General features: G+C 52.2%; 3 protein-coding genes and 3 pseudogenes across 3 annotated transcripts; 3 read left to right on the top strand and 3 right to left on the bottom strand.

Moving 5' to 3' along the window:
* Nucleotides 1–1,286: 1,286 nt before the first annotated feature.
* On the bottom strand, nt 1,287–3,563 carry SAPIO_CDS5600 (annotated as a pseudogene; the record flags this gene model as incomplete).
* Nucleotides 3,564–4,802: 1,239 nt separating this feature from the next.
* On the top strand, nt 4,803–6,194 carry SAPIO_CDS5599 (annotated as a pseudogene; the record flags this gene model as incomplete).
* Nucleotides 6,195–6,500: 306 nt separating this feature from the next.
* SAPIO_CDS5598 (Myosin-1) lies at nt 6,501–10,314 on the bottom strand (the record flags this gene model as incomplete). The annotated part of the gene is made up of 3 exons (XM_016787897.1): nt 6,501–6,847; nt 6,919–10,216; nt 10,312–10,314. 3 exons carry the CDS (start codon nt 10,312–10,314, stop codon nt 6,501–6,503), a joined length of 3,648 nt encoding a protein of 1,215 aa, XP_016642212.1.
* A 750-nt stretch (nt 10,315–11,064) lies between these two features.
* SAPIO_CDS5597 (UPF0202 protein KRE33) lies at nt 11,065–14,483 on the top strand (the record flags this gene model as incomplete). Its single annotated transcript, XM_016787896.1, has 4 exons — nt 11,065–11,081; nt 11,142–11,327; nt 11,400–14,192; nt 14,270–14,483. 4 exons carry the CDS (start codon nt 11,065–11,067, stop codon nt 14,481–14,483), a joined length of 3,210 nt encoding a protein of 1,069 aa, XP_016642211.1.
* A 689-nt stretch (nt 14,484–15,172) lies between these two features.
* SAPIO_CDS5596 lies at nt 15,173–15,496 on the top strand (annotated as a pseudogene; the record flags this gene model as incomplete).
* Nucleotides 15,497–17,059: 1,563 nt separating this feature from the next.
* Nucleotides 17,060–19,077, bottom strand: SAPIO_CDS5595 (Cytochrome b-245 heavy chain subunit beta; the record flags this gene model as incomplete). The annotated part of the gene is made up of 5 exons (XM_016787895.1): nt 17,060–17,136; nt 17,210–18,025; nt 18,121–18,530; nt 18,591–18,845; nt 18,977–19,077. The coding sequence occupies 5 exons, from the start codon at nt 19,075–19,077 to the stop codon at nt 17,060–17,062; spliced, it is 1,659 nt and encodes a 552-aa protein (XP_016642210.1).
* Nucleotides 19,078–19,396: the final 319 nt, after the last annotated feature.

The following is a 19,396-nucleotide window of genomic DNA, read 5'->3' as shown; positions in this document are numbered from 1 at the left end:
CTCTTTTACATGGTGCTCCCCCCCCCCCCCCCCCAAAGTAAGATGCTGTGTCTCCCCAACGTCCCCCTTTTCATCACCAAATTTCTGGAATATTGTGACGAGAGCGATGTGAGGACCCAAGTTGACGCCGGGCAGAGTTGGCCCCAGGCCAATCAGAGCCGGTAGCGGTATTGGTTGGTAGCCCTGGGGCCTATGATCTCGGATATGTTGCTTCGTATTGTTAATCACTCATTGATACGTAGATTTTCTAATAATCGTAAACCAAACTCAATCTCTTTGGGACAGTGAGGCCAATGTTCGGCAGGGAACGTCGCCCTACCTTATCGTTCGTGAGGTCTCATTGAGGCATGATACATCACCGTCGAATGTGGCTTCTTACCGCCTACAATTACAGCGGGCGCCAAACAACTCGCCAAACAAGAAACGGGATCTACTTTGTTGTTGACGACTACGGTTAGCCATGGTTTTTTTGTTGTTCTTCCTCGCCGCAAGGAGGTGACAAGACCACACCGGTTTGAACATTCTAGAGGTTGCTGTCGAAGCCTGATGGCAGCCCACCCCCCCTTTTCCCTAACTCGTCCTTCCCGGCATGGAAGATGCCACCTCCTTAAAGGCGGTGTCACCTCCGGCCTCTCCAAGTATGTCAGACCGCAAATAAGGGCACGAAAACGGGTACAAGCTTGGCTAGGTGAAAGAGGCGGGGAGTACTTGGTCTCCGCCCCTAGGGCCACTTCCGGGGATATATTTCCGCCTCGGATGGAGGGATGCATATTGATTGGAGTTAGCAGAGAGGCGGAATCGGTGGGCATTGTAGCGAGGGGCGGGGGAGGTGATGTGAAAAGGGGGACCTGCAACTATCTAGCGGATATGAATTGTGATGGAACGCGGTGGCTTTGGTTTTGGTGGCATGATGTTGGATACGTGGTTGGTCGGGGTTCCAGTTGAGCATTGGGATAAAGCAAAGCCGTATGCGGCAGACAAAAAGAAATGTGAAATAATGTGGGTATATACCTTTGTATACCTACGAAGTATGCTGTTTATATTTCCGATAGCTAGAAAGCAATGAAAGTAGTGGAGGGAAAAGCAATTTCCATCTATCGCATATACCGAATATACCGAAACCCCATGACCCTGAAGACTGAAGACGTTGGTTAACAACAAGTGGAAACGACTTACACTAGATTGAAACCGGCGTATACAAAACAGAGAAAAGGAAAGAGAAGAAGACAAGGGGCAAAACATTAGACGCCCCCAGGGGGAGAGGGGGAAGAAACCCCCGCCAATCCCTAATTGCTTTTGTACATAAATCCCAACTCATCCCGCCTATCGTCAATTACGCGACCCCATTCGAGAAGCAGTCTGAAAAGGTACACTTCCATGTCCTCCCTCCTCAGAGCCTTCTTAGCCCATGCCTTACCCTGTGAGGCGATCCACCTCGCGTCATCCACAGCACCATTGAGAGCGACCTGCCTCCCCGCTAGCGTGACCGTCACACTCGGGTCCTCCCCCTCCCCTTCCCCGTTGGCGTTGCCGTCACGGTCCGCTCCGCGCCTTGGCCGTAAGCCTGTAAAGTAAGACAGCGCGGTGTGGAAACCGGTGAGCCTGATGTCGACGGGGACGAAGTGTACCCAAGGCATTATACGTTCCGTGTACCAGTGCGTGAAGATCGTTGATATGAATGGCACGCCGCTGGATTTTAATGCGGCGAGAGTACTCGGCGAGGAGGATGGGCCCGAGTCTGTGTCTAGGATGAGAATGTATCGGTGATCGAGGGGATGAAGGCCAGGCTGAGGCTCTTCTGTAGCGCCGAGCTCAAGGAGGGCAGGGGCGCAAGTTCGCGGTGTCGTGCAGGTGTGTGCGTTAGGGTCGGCGGTGAAGCCAATGTCCGTTGGGAGGAGGGCGTTGAGTTCCTGTGTGGGAACCTTGCTGTAAGCAAATTTCGCCCCATTATTGTTATTATTATTCAGTGCCGGGAGAATGATTAGCGTCTCGTCGGAGGAGGTTGCATTGTTGACGAGGTGCGCTACTCGATGCTTGTGATTGCCACGCAAGCCTTGCTGCCCGACCGTTGGGTCCCCATATCCACCCCGCCAATAGAGGGTGTTTTCTTTGTGATGGAAGTTTCCCATCGACTCCTCTGCAGAGTCGCCATTGCCTGGAAGGGGGATTAGGATATCACTGAAGCCGCTCGTCTTCGAGCGGCTGAATACTGGCATGAGTTGCACGTAGGGCTCATGCTTTACAGGTGGGACCATATGGAATCCGTGGAGGTAGGCCATCACATCTGGTTGGCTGCAGATGTCTAGGGATCGCTCCCAGTTAGTAATGAATTGGCCTTTCGAGTAGGAGGAAGTGTATGTCGTGGTTAGGTCACGGATATTCCAGGGCTGCCGGGATCTCACCGAAGATCCCGGTGGGCAGCCTAGTGATTCCATGTGACGGCGCTCGGGAATCGATGTCGATGCCCAAACATTTGACGTGCCCCCATGGGTAGAAAGTACCCTGGGCTGCTCGTAAAGGTTAATCGGCATATCCATATCTGGAAGGTGGTTGGAGAAGGCTGAAATCATAGAAACTAGCTCTTCTAGTTGGCGTGGAGGGTGGTTGTCCTGGTTTGTTTTTGTATCTGTGGAGGCTTTCCCTCCACGGATCTTGACCATTGCTATGCCTGGTTGGTTATTGAGCTGTTCCATTCTCGCTCTCAATGTCTTTGGAGACATTTTCCAGAAGGGAAGTATATCATTCCCAATCTGGTCAAAGTGATCAATGATCAATGACTTCTTCTCCTTGGCAAAGGAAAACCAAGCGTCGAAGCCCGGAGGTGGTTGTTTCCCGTGGTTACGCTCCTTATATTCCGAGACCGCCACTTCTAAGCTGCCACTGATAGATGCCCGGGTAAGCCAACGATCTGACCCTATTCGGGCCTCATATATTAGCTTGTTTACAGGGTGAATGTCGAACCCGTGCTTCCTAGCCCTTATGATCGTAATTGGTAAGGCCGTGAATATAACGACGGCGAGAGCACAGAAGATGGCGAGACTAACTGCGGTCTTTAGCGTACGCATGTGATGTCGACTGAGAAGGATGGAGTAGCCGAAAAAGAGACAATAGAGCGGTTTGAGCGTGTCGTAGGCTGTTCCATGTAGCCAGGTTTGCATTCGGTCAACGTTGTTGAGTGATGCGACTTGGCCGCAAGCCATAAAAATGGTGGCCACAGGCACAATCGGCGTAGATTCACACATCAATAAGATGGACGAGATCAAGACAACCGAGAGGATAATTCCGTCGGAAATGACATCTGAACCGTAGATCGACCAGAAGCTTTGTTTCGTGAAGATGACGACAAGAAAGAAAACACCCACAGCCAGGTAGTAACTGTTTTGCAATATCGTGGAGAGTGTGCGCAATCGAGCCTGTGTCGACTTTGTCCACGACATGATGCGCCAGAGCAGTATCAAGATGGTGGCGTCCAGACACACTCCGAGCCATTGTAGGGTGACCGTCCGCGAGCTGCTATCCATAGTATTCGCGCAGAAAAAGGTTGTCCTGGTCGTCTGAGACATCGAATCGCGGGCCCCAACGACAAGGAGAATGATGCTGATCATCAAACTCACTCTTGACGTGGTGATCCAGTTCACGAGATCTAGGAAGAGGTCACCCCATGGATCATTCTGATCCTTCTCTTCCGGCGTTGGTTGGACGGCAAAATAAAGCTCGTATATAAGTAAGGGGATACAAACGAAGGGCTTAAATATACAATTAGCGCTGGTATTTGCATTTTACCTCCATGTGGATGATGAGCTCTAATGCTTACCGCGACCCCTGGAACAGAGCATTGAGTTTGACGGCTCACGGCAAGGAAGATCTCAAGCCGGACGAAGAGACAGATGGAAAGGATAATTTGGTAACGTGGCCGCGGCCTCTTCGGTGAAGCGATAAACCTCTGCTCTTCTCCATGGAGAGGCTCGCCTTCTATCCCAGTTAGTCAATTCATGCCAGCCAAACGGGCTTAGATCAGACGAACTGGAATTGGAGCCGGCATCCGGCAATTTCTTCGCGAGTAAGGACCCTCCCCAAGATAACGCCCATACGAGCCCAAGCGCACAAACAGCAGTCCCTCTTGGTTCATCTAGAGTAGATCCAGGGTCAGCATGTACGCTCATGTCCGGGTTAGATGATACGCCCAACGCACCTAGTACTGCATACCGCTCGAGGGTATGAAATTGTCGGGCGTAAGTAGAGGCGAAGCTTTTTTTCCGCCCTCAAGTCAGCACAACACCTTTATTCTTTCACTCAAGGGCATGGACATACAAGAGCGCGAGGAGAAGACTAGCGTAGCCCGTGGACTTAGTGAGAAGCCAGTCCCTGCGAAGAACCAGCTGAGCGACTCTCGTCACCATCTTCAAGTCTCAGCACTTCAGGGGTGCGAGAAGGAAATTCGTCATAACATGGGGCCAATTTTCACAAATAACATATTTTAAATTGGGTTTAAAGGGTCACAGAACGATCCTATCATCTGGAATCCTGGAACATTTGAGTTTGTCGATCATCGCATTCCAGAATCGAGATGCCTCAACTTGTTCTTCTGAAGGGAGGTGCTCTCAGCATGGCTTATATAAGCGAAGCTACCCCTGAACGCGCGTTTCACCAGTGCATTCCGCGTTCAATGATACGACGACGGGGGCTGAGATCACTGCACTTGTGGCCATCCACACCCAGACTCCGATACCAACTTACTTTCGCCCTACCCGAAGACCCATCGGGGTGACGAATGCTCCGCGGAAGGTGGCCCATGGATCACGATGGCCGGATTCAATGACGCTCCCATCGTGAAAAGGCTCGCTGTTCCCGCCGTTTGCCTCCTGATCATCTTTCTCGCCTACACTTCGCAGTATCTCTTCCACAAGGCCGAGAATCTCGATCCGGGCCCGCCGACGAAGAAGCAGACGATCACCTTCAATACCCTACTCGTTTGCCTATGGTGGTCATACTATAGGGCATGCACAGTTTCTCCCGGCCAATACGATCCCGCGATATCCCGCCCTGGCACTAAGCCCGTCCTGAACCCGACCACAAATAAGACGCTGGGAGACTCGAGTTCGGACGATGATTCTACCGCCGATCTTATAAGCCCCACGGTACCCGGCACCCGCTGGTGCACCAAGTGTAAGGCCCCGAAGCCTCCCCGAGCCCATCACTGTCGCCACTGCCGCCGCTGCATCCCCAAAATGGACCACCACTGTCCGTGGACAGCCAACTGCGTCTCCCTCACGACCTTCCCTCACTTCCTCCGCTTCCTTGTATGGACGAACCTATCTCTATGGTACCTTTCATACCTTCTCTTCCTTCGCTTCGCCGCTCTTTGGGACGCAAGAAAATGGCCCTCGTATCTCGGCCCGAATCTACCGGCGCTGATACACCTCGCCTTTCTGGGGCTAGTATGCTTCGTAACATCTTCAGCGCTAGGGATAATGCTCGCCAGCACCCTAAGGGGATGGGTCCTCAACACAACCATGATCGAAGGCTGGGAAATCGAGAAGCACGAGCGATTCGTCGAGCGAAGAGGAGGCGGCTGGTGGGACGGAGACGACGAGGTTGACGGACCACCTGAAAAGGTCGAGTTCCCCTACGACATTGGCTTCTTCAAAAACATGGCGGATGCGATGGGCACGAAGAATTTCCTCCTCTGGTTCTTCCCACTCGCCGGCGGTCCACGCATATCCCGCACTGGCAAAGGTTCAGGCTGGGAATATGAAGAAAACGGCTTCAACTCCCGTCGGGGAATGTGGCCGCCTCCCGATCCAGATCGCCATCGCCGTGCCGTCCCGGGCTGGCCTGGCGAGTCGGTGGACGACGAGGGTGCGATTCCTATGTATTCCTCCACCGAGGAACATAAGGAGGCGTTCCGGCGGAGACAGGAGGCCGATTTACGGAGATGGGAGAGGCAAAGGGCTGACATACTTGCCGAACTAGAGGAGGTTGAACCTTACGACGTAGATGGCGATGATGGTCAAGCAGCGACAGAATTTAAGAATGCGGATGGCGAGACGCTCCGTGATTACGGTGTGGATGAGGATGATGAGGATGACGAGGACATACCGTTGATACGGAGGATAGATGACGACGAGGATATTCCCCTCGGAGAGATACTACGGAGAAGAAGGATAGTAGAGCTTGACGATGCAGACGCATAAATGATTTTGACCGCAAGGATAGACAAATACAGTATTAATGAGATCCAATTTGATGAGAAATTCGGGATCACGTTTAAACAAACATTGTGTTAGTAAGACATTGAAGTAATTCATCGGGTTAGGGTTACGGGCATGAATGTCATATTCTGAACAGCTATCATAAAAACCATCATACATATACATCCCTTCTGATGCCCTCTGGATGAAATACGCGTCCGATCCAGGAAGAAGAAACAAAGAACAATCGCTCCTCCCAAGGCAAGTCTCTATACTTCAACAAGTAAACTTTTCCATTTTCCGTGCCATTTACCAGTCATCATCATCATCCCTACCCTTTTGCATTGCATTCTTCCTGGCCAGGAGGGCATCCGCAAGACTGCCCGCCAAATTGGGGGTGGGGTTGCCGTCAGCCCCGCCGTTCAGGCTCATGCCTGAGTCCCTAGCTTGATATCCGGCGGGCTTGCGCCCAGCAGCGGGGCGCTTGACGGGAGGCTGCGGTGGTGTGGGCTTGGTACGTGTTCCGTTTTGGCCGCCCGGAGGGGGTGGGGGCGCACGGGGCGCCAGAGCGGGAGCGGGAGGCGGAGCGACCTGCTCCTCAACGTACGCCGATGGTACCCACGCTTGACCGCGAGCATTCTTCCCTAGCCACCAGCCTAACAAAAGAAAAGCAAAGTTAGATATCTAGCTACACCGCATGTTCGAGACAGGATCTCATAAAACTTACCGTTATTTTCCTTTTGGATAATTTCAATCATCTCGCCCTTGGTAATTGATAGTTCGTTTGCCTTGTCCGAAGAGAAGTCGTACAAGACCTTGGCCATGATCTTTGGCTTGGCGGCCGGTGCAGGCGGTGGCGGCGGTGGTGGCATTCTCGAGGCTGGGGTGACGGCAGCAGCGGCTGCAACACGCGATGCCTGGGGTCGCGTATGGCTTGGTATGGCGGCGGCAGCCATGACCGCAGCAGGCTGGGGCACGGGCCTAGATGAGGTGCTACTACTAGCGCCAGGTCTCGGCTGAGGCGTGCGATTTCCGGTAAGCCTCGAAGGTCGGCCTCCTGGACCACCAGGTTTGATGAGCTTGCCACGAGTGATTGGTCGAGGAGGAACAGGCTTGCCCTTAGGAGTGGGTCGCGAGACGGAGTTCGCCGGCTCGCCTTGTTGCGTGTGAATGGCACCGCTCTTGTAGTAGTCGACCGTTACTTGCGAGTCCTTGATGACCTTCACCATCTGCACCTTTCCTGGCTTCTTGGCGTAGTCGATCACCTCGCTAATCTTGAGATTAAAGCCACCGGGCATCATGCGTTGCATCTGCGTAAACATTTCCGTTTTTAACACGCAGTTCATCAGAGGATCGGGCTCTTGTGGGGACCCCACACCAAGCGAGAACCAATCATCCCGACAACTCGACGCGCCAACATATTTGATAGCGCCAAGAGGGATCGATCGCTCTATTGATATATGGACTTGGTGATTCACCAGCGCCTGGGCAACGATGTAGAAGGCTCGGGTAGAAACGATGATAATGCGCGGGCTCGGCTTGCTGGATCGTCCAAACTTGGCCTCCAGAATTTCACCTCTGCACGAAAACACAGCCTGCTCTCCCGTGGAGAGATTGATGGCGTTTCGGATTTGGGAGCCGGGGCCGACAGAAGCATTGATGCCGAGATAGTCGCCGAGGAAACGCCTGGAACCCAAAAGACTCATTCTCCTTCTCTCCTTGCGACCTCCTAGAACACGGTGACCCTGATCTCGCAATTGTAGGTACTCTGCACCAGTCCGCTTCTTCCTCCAGAATCGCTGGATGCGAGTGGCTGATTCGGCACGGTAAGCGAGGTAAGCTCTCCACATGCGCTGGATACGGGTGGCCATGTTGTGCCAGTAGCGGTCGCGCATATGCTCGAGCGCAAAGAGCGTCTCGGGAGATTTGATGAAAGCCTTCGTGGTTCCCATTTGCCACTCCTCCTTGGGAATGCTCGTGTCCTTGAGAATCTGTTTCACGGCATCCTGGTACGACCCTTGCCAGGTGTACTCGCCGGCATAAGAGGTTGCTGGTGACAACAGGAAGAAACGATCCACAAACTTCTCGAACGGTTGACGGTAGGCGAAACCGGCTCGACGGATACGGACGTTTTCCTGCAGACCAAGATACTTGATTTGATGGAGCACATTAGGGACGTTATACTCGGCAGGCGACTTGTTCTCGTTCGGCTTGATGGTTCGGATGTACGATGGTTGGCACTTCATCAATGTTTCTACAAGGGCGTTCGCTGATGTCCGGATCCTGTCGCCCGCGGATGGTGGTTGCTTTCGATTATCTAGATCGACTTGATGAGGGAAGAGCTGATGAACGAAGCTGTTGCCACTGGCCTGGAAGAGACTGAGGAGACCCTTTAGGAGCTGATCCTTGTTCTTGTCCGTAATTCCGTCAACCGTGTAGCTCACGTCACCGGCATAGTGCTTGATAATAAAGTTGCCTTGCCTAGGCGTCAGATGAGCGTGGCTCATACCGTTGATACTCTGCATGAACGTTCGGTCGCAAGCCGCGGGGTCGGCGTGGGCCGTCTTTGTCGCATCCTTCATAGCGGAGAAGATACCAGGAGGCCGGATCTGTTCGATGAGATCGCACACAACCTTGTTGTCGAAGTACTTGATCGGGGTCCATTGAATCTGCTCCCTGGCATACTCTTCTTGTTCAGTCTTCAGCGTCAACTGGATGAAGATCTGCTGTAGCTTTTCGTTGACGTAGTTGATGCAAAGCTGTTCAAAACTGTTCTTCTCAAAGATCTCGAAACCGTAGATATCAAGGATGCCAATAGTGTTCGTCGTCGCCTGCCTAGACTTGAGCGACCGGTTGATGCGCTCAACGATCCAATCAAAGAGATTGTTGTAGATGGCTTTAGCTAGCGCATCTCGCGTCGCTAGTGCCTGGGCAGGGTTGGCGGGAGACTCGATGACCTCTCCACTCCTGGGAGTGAGGATTCTGATTGTAACGGCGCGGACGAGTTGTTCGGGCGTTACTTCAAGCAGGTATGCCACGAACTCGACAACGGACCTATCAGTGACTTCGGCCCAGCCGCTGTCGTCTTCTCGGAACTGAATGTTTCCCACCCATAGGACGGCTGCTAACATACGGAAAATCTCATCTCGCTCGGCTTGCGACAGACCAATGATCTCCATGGCGTTAAGAGTGTCTTGGAATTCGGCAACATCGTCGATGCCGTCGACATCGAGACACTTAGATCGGCTAGTATATACATAAGTCTCGGGTTTTTGGATACCGTACAATTGTCGGTAGTTTTGTGAGGCGCCTTTCGTAAACTGGTAGAAGATATGGAAGTTGCGCTCATTCGTGATCTGGCCGACGACTCGGGATTTTTCGAGGAGGTAGTTTGTAATGTCGGCTCCGACGGGCTCGCCTTGCGAGTTGAAGTATATCTGGAGGTACTTTCCGAAACGCGACGAGTTGTTGTTCCTCAACGTTTTGGCGTTACCGAAGGACTCCAGCAGAGGATTGGTGGCGAGCACCATGTCCTTTATCTGTTGGATATCGCCGGATTCACCGCCCGAGACGTTGGCGATGTACTGCATGATGCGCTTCGCCGCTTCCGTCTTTCCAGCGCCGGATTCTCCGGAAATAATTACACACTGGTTATCTTTGTAGGCTTTCATGTTGTAATAAGAAGCTTCGGCGATAGCAAAGACGTGCGGCGGCATCTCGAGACGGTTCTTGCCCCTGTAGCTCTCTAACACTTGATCAGTGTAGATGCCGAGATCCCTGAAAGGGTTGACGGAGACCAACACATGGCCGATATAAGTGTAGATTTCGGCGCCTTCGAATCGCTTTTTCAAGTTCTCGTTGATCGCCTCGTTGGACACTTTGCTCAGCAACGTCAAGTCAGAAACACCGATCTCCTTCTTCTTTGTCGTTTCGAATGTTGCCTTCTTGGGTCGGGCGCCGGCTCCCCCTTGATCACCACCACGGCCCTGCCGGGCGGCTTTATCTTTAGGTCGTCTAGATATACCCTAGGATAAGGAGCGAACGAAGCGCAAAGGTTAGTCTCAGTTGCCATAAGCCGTAAGTATGGACCCCGTTTGGGCCCGGGGGGGGGGAGCCTCACCATCTTGGGCAGAGAAAAGTTGACTGAAAAGTTTCACAGAGGACGAGGCTTGGTCGGTTTAAAGCCTACGTCCACAAAATTTGAGTTCAGGTAGGTTAGGCTGAGGCCCGAGTTGACGGTTGTAGGAGGAGATAAGTAAGAAGTGCTTAAGGGGGGCAGAAGGATATTACACCAACGCAGGATAGGTCAAGAGGGCCCTGAGAAAGACTGGAGGATTCGATACAGGACGTTCGGTCCGAAAGTGATTGCATCAAAGGACCGCGATGGGATTAAAGAGAGACTCTTCAAGAGTGAGTGAATGCACAGCAAATCGCCTATTCTGGTTTCTTCGAGGGCCGGAGCGAATGGTGCCTTGTGTCGGGGCGCCCGAACCTGCTGCGCCGCCAGTGGATGACGAATGTTCCGAATCTTTTCCGACACACTGTCGCAACTAATTAAGCCGGTTGCAGGTTCCCAAATCGTAACACTCTCGTTCGTTTTAATAAAATTTAGCTATATTCCGTTTTAGCGATCGAATCAAGCCACCAGCCACGATCAGCCACCTCACATGTGGATGAAATCTCACAAGCCACAGGCACCCCACCTCAGGCACAGAGGCACGCTTCACCGCCTGGCAGAATCTGGAAAAAAAGTTGTCCGCCAAAAATTATTCCCACTTGTCGCATCTGCGTCGCTTGGGTCGGATATCGATATCGAGAGGACAGACAATCTAGAGTGTGGATCGGCATTGGCTCGTCAGCACACTTCTTGAAGATGGCTCGCAAGGCAGTGTAAGTTCAAGATCCTTTGTGCTCTTCAAAACATCCTTGAGCCATTCTAACAATTGCCAGTGATTCGAGGATTCCCGCCCTCATTCGCAATGGCTTACAAGAGAAGAAGCGCAGCTTCTTCGTCGTTGTCGGCGACCGAGCCAAGGATGTCATTGTGCATCTACACTACATAATGTCGAGTATGGACATCAAGCAAAACAAATCCGTCCTATGGGCATATAAGAGCAAGCTATTAGGCTTTACATCGTGAGACTCTCGCCTTCTTGGAACACTTTTTGCCTTTCTACTAGAATTCGTGGGCTAATCTTTCCGCTACAGTCACCGCAAAAAGCGGGAGAACAAAATCAAGAAGGAAATCAAGCGTGGTATCCGCGAGGCGAACTCCGAAGACCCTTTCGAACTCTTTGTATCTCTCCACGATATTCGATATGTCTACTACAAGGAGACGGAAAAGATTCTCGGTAACACATACGGCATGTGTATTCTCCAAGACTTCGAAGCGATAACACCAAATATCCTCGCGAGAACAATTGAGACCGTGGAGGGAGGCGGCTTAGTGGTCCTGTTGCTCAAGGGTATGACGAGTCTGAAGCAGCTTTACACTCTGACCATGGACGTCCACTCTCGATACCGAACCGAAGCTCATGACGACGTTGTCGCGAGGTTCAACGAACGATTCATCCTTTCCCTCGGCAGCTGCCAATCTTGTCTTGTCATCGATGATGAACTTAACGTGCTACCGATCTCCGGAGGCAAAGAGGTGAAGGCGCTTCCGCCGCCCGACCTCGATCAACCCAAGACCCCCGCGCAAAGGGAGCTAGATGGCCTGAAAGATTCTCTTCAAGATACGCAACCTGTCGGCTCGCTCGTTAGTCTAGCGCGGACGGTAGACCAAGCAAAGGCTCTTTTAACCTTCGTCGATGCCATCGCGGAGAAGACATTGAGGAGTACTGTGACTCTTACCGCAGCGCGTGGTCGAGGAAAATCGGCGGCGATGGGTGTTGCTGTGGCAGCTGCTGTGGCTCACGGGTATAGCAACATTTTCATCACATCACCATCTCCCGAGAACTTGAAGACCTTGTTCGAGTTCATATTTAAGGGCTTCGACGCTCTCGGATACGCGGATCATATCGACTATACCATCATTCAGTCGACGAACAAGGATTGGAATAAGGCAATCGTTCGTGTGAACATCCACCGCCAGCATAGGCAAACAATTCAGTACATCCGACCACAAGATGCTCATGTCCTAGGCCAAGCGGAATTGGTGGTGATCGACGAGGCTGCCGCCATTCCTCTTCCGCTCGTCAGGAAGCTTATGGGCCCCTATCTAGTGTTTATGGCGTCTACTATCAACGGTTATGAAGGCACGGGTCGATCCCTGTCCCTGAAGCTCATTAAACAGTTGCGGGAGCAGGCGCACGCTAAGAATGCCAACGTGGCTCCGGACACGCAAGTGGCTGATCGATCTACTGGCAAGGCGGCCAAGAGCGAGTCCGTGCCTTCTAGTGGACGGTCTCTAAGAGAAATTACCCTCTCCGAGCCAATTCGATACGCGCCAGGCGACGCCGTTGAAAAATGGCTCAACAGTCTCCTCTGCCTTGACGCAACCTTGCCTCGATCCAAGAACACCATCCACGGTTGCCCCGACCCGTCACAATGCCAGCTCCTCCACGTCAACCGAGATACCCTCTTCTCCTTCCACCCGGTCTCCGAAAGGTTCCTCCAGCAAATGATTGCGCTCTACGTGGCCAGCCACTACAAAAACTCGCCAAACGATCTTCAGCTCATGAGCGATGCGCCGGCTCACGAGCTCTTTGTTCTAGTGCCGCCTGTGTCCGAAGATAGCCAAAAACTACCAGAGCCTCTTTGTGTGATACAGGTGGCTTTAGAAGGTCAGATTAGCCGACAGAGTGTACTCAACAGCCTGGGACGTGGGCAGAGGCCTGCGGGAGACCTTATTCCCTGGCTCGTAAGCCAACAGTTCCAAGATGAAGAGTTCGCGTCTCTATCGGGAGCGAGAGTGGTCAGGATAGCTACAAATCCGGATTATGTCTCGATGGGATACGGATCTCGGGCCCTGGACCTTCTAGTAAATTACTATGACAGGAAATTTACCAATCTCTCGGAAGAAGAGCCAATGACCTCCGCCGAGGAAACCTTCCCACGAGTCACCGACGACGAGCTCGCAGGAGCGTCACTCCTCGACGACAATATCAAGGTCAGAGACATCTCCAAGATGCCGCCTTTGTTCGCCAGGCTCGAGGAGCGACGACCTGCCAGCGTAGATTATGTCGGTGTTAGCTACGGTTTAACGCCGCCGCTCCACAAATTCTGGAAGAAGGCCACATTCGCGCCGGTGTACCTGCGTCAAACTCCCAATGAGTTGACTGGAGAACACACTTGCGTGATGCTCCGGCCTCTGGAAAGCAGCGGGGACCAAAGCTGGCTCGGAGCATTTGCACGAGATTTCCACCGCAGATACCTGTCGCTCCTTTCTTACGATTTCCGTACTTTTGCTCCGATCACAGCTCTGAGCATTGATGAGTCCGCCATTGCCGGTGCACGGCTCGACAAGGCCGAGGTCAAGCGCCTTAGGAAGTCTGAGCTGGACGAGCTTATGACGCCGTTCGACCTGAAGCGCCTCGATTCGTACTCGAATAACATGTTCGACTATCGTGTCATTCTTGACCTCGTGCCAACACTCGCAATGCTCTACTTCAGCGGCCGGTTAAGATCAGACATCAAGCTTTCGGGCCTGCAGCAGTCCATTCTCCTCTCAGTCGGCCTTCAGCGCAAGGACATGGATACCATTTCTCAGGAATTAACGATCCAGCCGGAGCAGGTTCTGCCGCTCTTCAACAAGATTATCCGCAAGATTACTGCGCACTTTGCTGCGCTAGTGGAAGGTGCCGTCGAGGCGGAGATGCCCAAGCCCGATAGCATTGGCGTAAGCCGTGAGAACGCCAGTGGAGCGCATGACGATGAGCGTGTCAATGAGCGGTTCGAGCCATTCGCAATCTCGCTAGAAGATGATCTCCAGGATGACTCGGCGCTGACCGAGGTGGAGAAGAAGAAGCGAGAACTTATCGACTCGCTTCCTCTCGACCAGTAAGTCCATTTCACGAGTCTGTGAGAGGCTTCAAATTGTTTGAGTAACATTAGATTACTAATACGGCCAACTTTAGGTACGAAATCGAAGGTGATGCGCCGGGCTGGGACGATGCGGAGAAGCAGGTCATGAACGCGGCGAAGCGAGGGCAGAAGAACGTAGTTGTCAGCGTTAAGTCAGGCAAGACAAAGCGCAAGGCCGGACCAACAGCGGCGGAGATTTACGATAAGGAGATTGGCGAGAAGGAGAGGAAAAAGGTCAAGCTGGGAAGGAAAGCGAAGATGAGTTAAAGTGGTAGGATGTACAGCACGAGTTTCCAAGAGGGGGGGAATCCGACTTGGTGCCTGAAGAGAAGGATCTATAAAATACCAATATTTTTTTCTGCATTGACCTTTGTCTGACGAATCTTGCTAGTGTCGAGTCGAGGACTGCCTTTGTTGGCTATGAGCCAGAAAATGAAGCCTAAAGAGGAGCAGCTGTCAAAATCACATGTGAAGATAAACGGATGGTCATCAGAAGGAAAGAGTGATGAGGCTATCATGAACCATCTAGACGCGTCTATTTCGTGTTCCACTCTCAACTATCAACACTAGTAGTGCTTCTTCCGGCTCTTGCCTCTCTTCACCTCACATAGCGCCACTAATTTGTGACGCTATTTTCACCCTCGAACATATCCCCTTAATTCGAGATCAACCCCCGACTACCTCTCAGATCACATCCCATAGCCACATGTTCCCTAATCACTTACCACTACCTACACCTGCTTTGAAGGTGTGTAATCCTCTCTTACATCATTTCTACCATCGCTTGACCAGGGCTGACAAGCTATGGCTCTTCCTAGTCTTAAGGCATCACTATTAAACATCTCTGCTCTAGAGGTCATGAGCCCGTTCACATACTCAACAGCATAAGTCCGTCTCAGTACAATCACATACTCGGCCCGACGCTCATTGCACCCCCCCCTCGATACGCCTCAAATATGTGTACCGAAGTCATCGCTAAGTGCCAAAACTGCGGCTACTGGCGCAACATACGCTGGAAACGCTGCCACGAACACCTCCTCCTCCTCCGCGACTCCATCAAGGCCCTCCAGCCTACCCCTCATCCGTCGGAATGCGAATTCCCCACGTCGCAGTTCGTGTCCATCTGGCTGAAGCCCCGGGCGTGTCCCACCGACAACGAAGGTTGCGGCGGGATCAGGAAGAAGGAGGCACAGGAGGAAGAGGAGCTGGAGAGGGCGAAGAGAGAGAAAGAAGCCATGGAGGCTGTGGAGAAGGGGAGCGACGCTGCGACTGCTGCTTAGGAAGGAGGCGGTGCCGAAACGACTGCTAAGGGACTTCCTACCGATGAAAAGAAGGAGGATCAGGACCATGTGACTACGGATGCGGAGAACGATAACGACGAGGCTGTATCTTTCGAATCGCCTTGCTACCCGAGACAGGTCCGGCGTACCAAAGGACCACACTATGCAAAGGACTACATCGAGGTCGGCGAGCGCGGGATGGCGAAAAACCCGAAGAATATGGGCCTGAGTTATGGGGTCAACTTCACCGACAGAAGTTCGCGGAGACAAAAGAAGGCAGCGAAAATGCCTCACGAGAGGATGGTGTTTCAACAGCGAAGGATCCGGTATACGCCTGATGCAACCTACATTCTACCCTTGGAAACAAGGGACTCTACGAGCGACGGAGATAAGCCGGAAGAAGGGTCTAAGAAGATATTGGCCGTATACCCTGATCCGGATGTTTTTATGTCCATGTTGTTGAAAGCACGATGAGCTGGACATGCGTGTTTCTTTCGGAGAAAATAACTCTCGTCAAAGCCTGTCAGCGCTCAATAGGCAGTCTAGGGATATCGACGTATAGATATCACTCGACTCTGCTGAGGAATAAGGATTCCCGATATAACCCGAGCGTCGTGGATAGTTATAGGGATTCCGATGATCAAATCAGCGACTTCTTTTGTGCAAAGGTCATAGAAACAGGAACTCGGTAGCCGAAATCTATACCATGGCCAAAAGAAATGCTACAAAATTCAAGCCAGCACCGCTGTCGTCCCAAATCACCGTGCTCCAACTCCCGAGGCGGCCCCAAAATGATTCTCCCATAACTACTGCAGCCCAGATATAGCTAATTCCCCAACCAATCTGCTCGGCATGTCGGATGTCCTGTTCAAACTCCATACCACCTCTCTCGGCACATGGTCCGCACTTCCAAAGGACTCTCTGAGTAAAATCAGACTGAAGCGCTGTTTCGTGAAAGAGTTGGCTTATATTCAACCTCGCGTATATAAAAAAAAATCTCGCCTTCTCTATTCTTGAAAAGCTAAGGACATAGAACCTCTAGCAAAGTTCCCACACTTCCTGACCCCCCTCACTCCACTGCTCTCCCTGAAGTAAATCCTCCATCAAAGGCAACGGCCCCGTTAGCAGGCTAGATCTATTTTATCCCCTAACTGCCCGTGTTTAAGCCCAAGAGTTTCGCCACAGTCATATTGAAGTCCTCTTGCCTTGCAGAAGAACTCAAGGCAAACAACAGGAAGATTCGCTAAGGTCTCCATTTCATCGAAAAATGTGTCTTCATCCCGGAGAGAGCCGTTCCAACTCTCTTCTTCCATCGCAAGGCGCATTCATCCACGAGGACCATGTCCGCTCTTCGCCCGTCTTTGGTTTGGGTTGACCGTCACCATGCGCAAGAATTGACCACCACCATACGTTCTGGAACAAATGAATGAAAAATAAATGGGATGAAGAAAAAGAAATTGTGGAAAGCATTTCTTGTTTGTATGACAGAGCCATAAATAGACATGCAAAAGAAGATAAATAGGGCCAGATGTTGGTTTCTTTTCAATACCCGAATATGTACATCTAGAAATGTTCTTTCCAGAATCGGAAGAGGACCTCGCTGACGGTGGCCTGCTTGCACGCCTTTTTGATATCGCGGGCTGTAAGGAAGACAACTCGTTAGCACCATTTCGAAGTTCAACACGGGTTGGGGGGTAGAAACGCTGAGCTTACCAGCTGCGGAGGGACCACAGAAGTAGACACCGACCGTGGTGCGCATGCTCTCGAGGCCGTTGATGTAAGTCCGGTCAAGGATACCATCACGCATCATCTCAAAGATCTTGGGGAAGTTGGGGCGACCGAAGTTCGTGCGCGACTTGAGTTCAGTCAGAGGATCGAGATCAGCACCGACGGAGTTGAGCACGATGTTTTGCGTCGTGTCCATATCGAGCTTCTGGGTGAGGTAGGTGTGGATCTTGAGGAACTCCACGCCACTGCTACCGGGAATGCGGGCGGCCTCATTACTTTGAGCCTCGAGAGAGGAGAGGAGAGTCTGGAACCACTCGAAGGACCCAGTATCCTTGCAGACCCAAATAAACTCAACACGCCGCAACCTGGTGGGTGGGTTGGGACCGTTGCGGAGATGCCAAATATTTTTCAAGATGGAAGCCCAGGGGGTAACACCGATACCAGTACCGATCAGCACCGCAATTTCATTGTCAAACACATCCTCAGCGGGGGCACCATAGGGTCCGTCGATTCGGAGGCTGGGCATCTGCTGGCCGTTCTGAAGGGCAACTTCGTACATGCCAAGAGGGTCGACGCCATCGTAAAGCTTAGCTTGGGCGGAACCGGCACCAACAGCATCACCGAGGGCGCGGGTGAAATCTCCAACTTGCCGAACGTGTACGGAGACGTAGGGGTCGTAGGGGCACGAAGTGATGGTAAACGGATGCCACTGATACTTGGAGATGGCCGGGACTTGAAGGAAGAGCCACTGACCAGCCTTGTACTTGAACGAAGGCTTCGCGAACTGGATCTCAACGACATCTAAGCCATTGTTAGAAATCTTCTTACATGTCGGAAGTATCCACCCGTCAGGATTCGCGCCGCACCCAGCTCGCGTATATTTTAATGAAACTTACCATAAGGGTGTCGGACGACACGGGTGATCTTGGTCTCGCGGCGAGCACGAACCTCGCGGTAAAGCCGCTCAATGAGGTAGAGACCACCAGTCCAGAGTTCCCATCGCCAGCCGAGATAACCAATGCAGTGCTTCCAATACTCATCTCCGGCGAATGGAGAAATGGGATCAGCTGTGTCGCGGACAAAGCAGCCGACGGTGTGGGTGTACAGGCCGAGGAAGAACGGGATAAACAAGTGATGAGTGTACCAGAAGGCTTCGAAGCACTGTTGTCGAATCTTAACGTGGGCAGTGGTGTACATGAGAAGCATGCAGAAGAGCATGACGTGGCCAGTAATACCACCGGCTTGCTTGTAGTGGATATCAAGTGCGAAACCTGGACGAAGCTGGGTTCTCTCGACGTTGAAGAAGCTGAAGCGAAATTAGCGCCATGGTTCGGGCAAAGAAGAGGAGTCGCAAAGAGGTACATACTTGACATAATGAGCGGCGGTGTGAATTATAGTGAAGAGGAGGGTGGCGTAGGCAAGCTGACGGTGGAACCACAGATTCTCATCGAAGGGCAGCCATCGAACCTTGGGGCGGATCCATCGCATAATCGTACGGCACACGGGCAGCAAGATAAGCATGCAGTCGAAACTGAGAACAAACCCAGCACCTCGAGAGATCCAGACGGAGAACTGCAGTAGGTTCAGAGGAGCCAACCGTGGGTCAGCCGCCTGCTTATACCTAAAAACCACGAAGAAGACCGTCAGCAAACCATACATTCCCACAAATAAAGGGCCGAGAGCGACCGCGTCGTCATCCTCTCTATTGACCCTGAAGCCCTCGTCGACCCTCGGTCTGGTAACAATTCTTACCATCCATAAGCGAAAACACCCCAGTGGGCACCCCAGAAGATGAAGTGGAACACTAGCTTCTGCGCCGTGAATTGCTTCTTTATTAACGTTTTGGTATCCATCTTGAAGCCGAGCCGTTCTTTCCTCACTCCAACAAAGAACGCAACTCAATGTCGACCTGCGACGATACCTCGGCCGTGGCTAGCAGGTTCGCGACGGATTCGATCGAAGGAGGTCGGTCGATAATTTCGGCCTCGGTCGTTCGTCGAAAAAAAAGCCACGCCGGGAAAGCCTCCTCTTGCCGTGGACTTCTCTTCCTTTCTTCCTTGACACACCCCTCTTGCCAGTATTACGTATTTATCGAGTACGCTAGGTAACGGAAAAGAAAGATACGAATTTCGTGAACGAGGGGAAGAATTCGTCGGAACAACTCGTTAGAGC

This window comes from Scedosporium apiospermum (genome assembly GCF_000732125.1).
Source record: "Scedosporium apiospermum strain IHEM 14462 chromosome Unknown SEQ_SAPIO_0099, whole genome shotgun sequence".
Classification (NCBI taxonomy): domain Eukaryota; kingdom Fungi; phylum Ascomycota; class Sordariomycetes; order Microascales; family Microascaceae; genus Scedosporium; species Scedosporium apiospermum.
The sequence above is the reverse complement of the archived record's forward strand: the minus strand, read 5'-3'. Positions and strand labels throughout refer to the sequence as shown.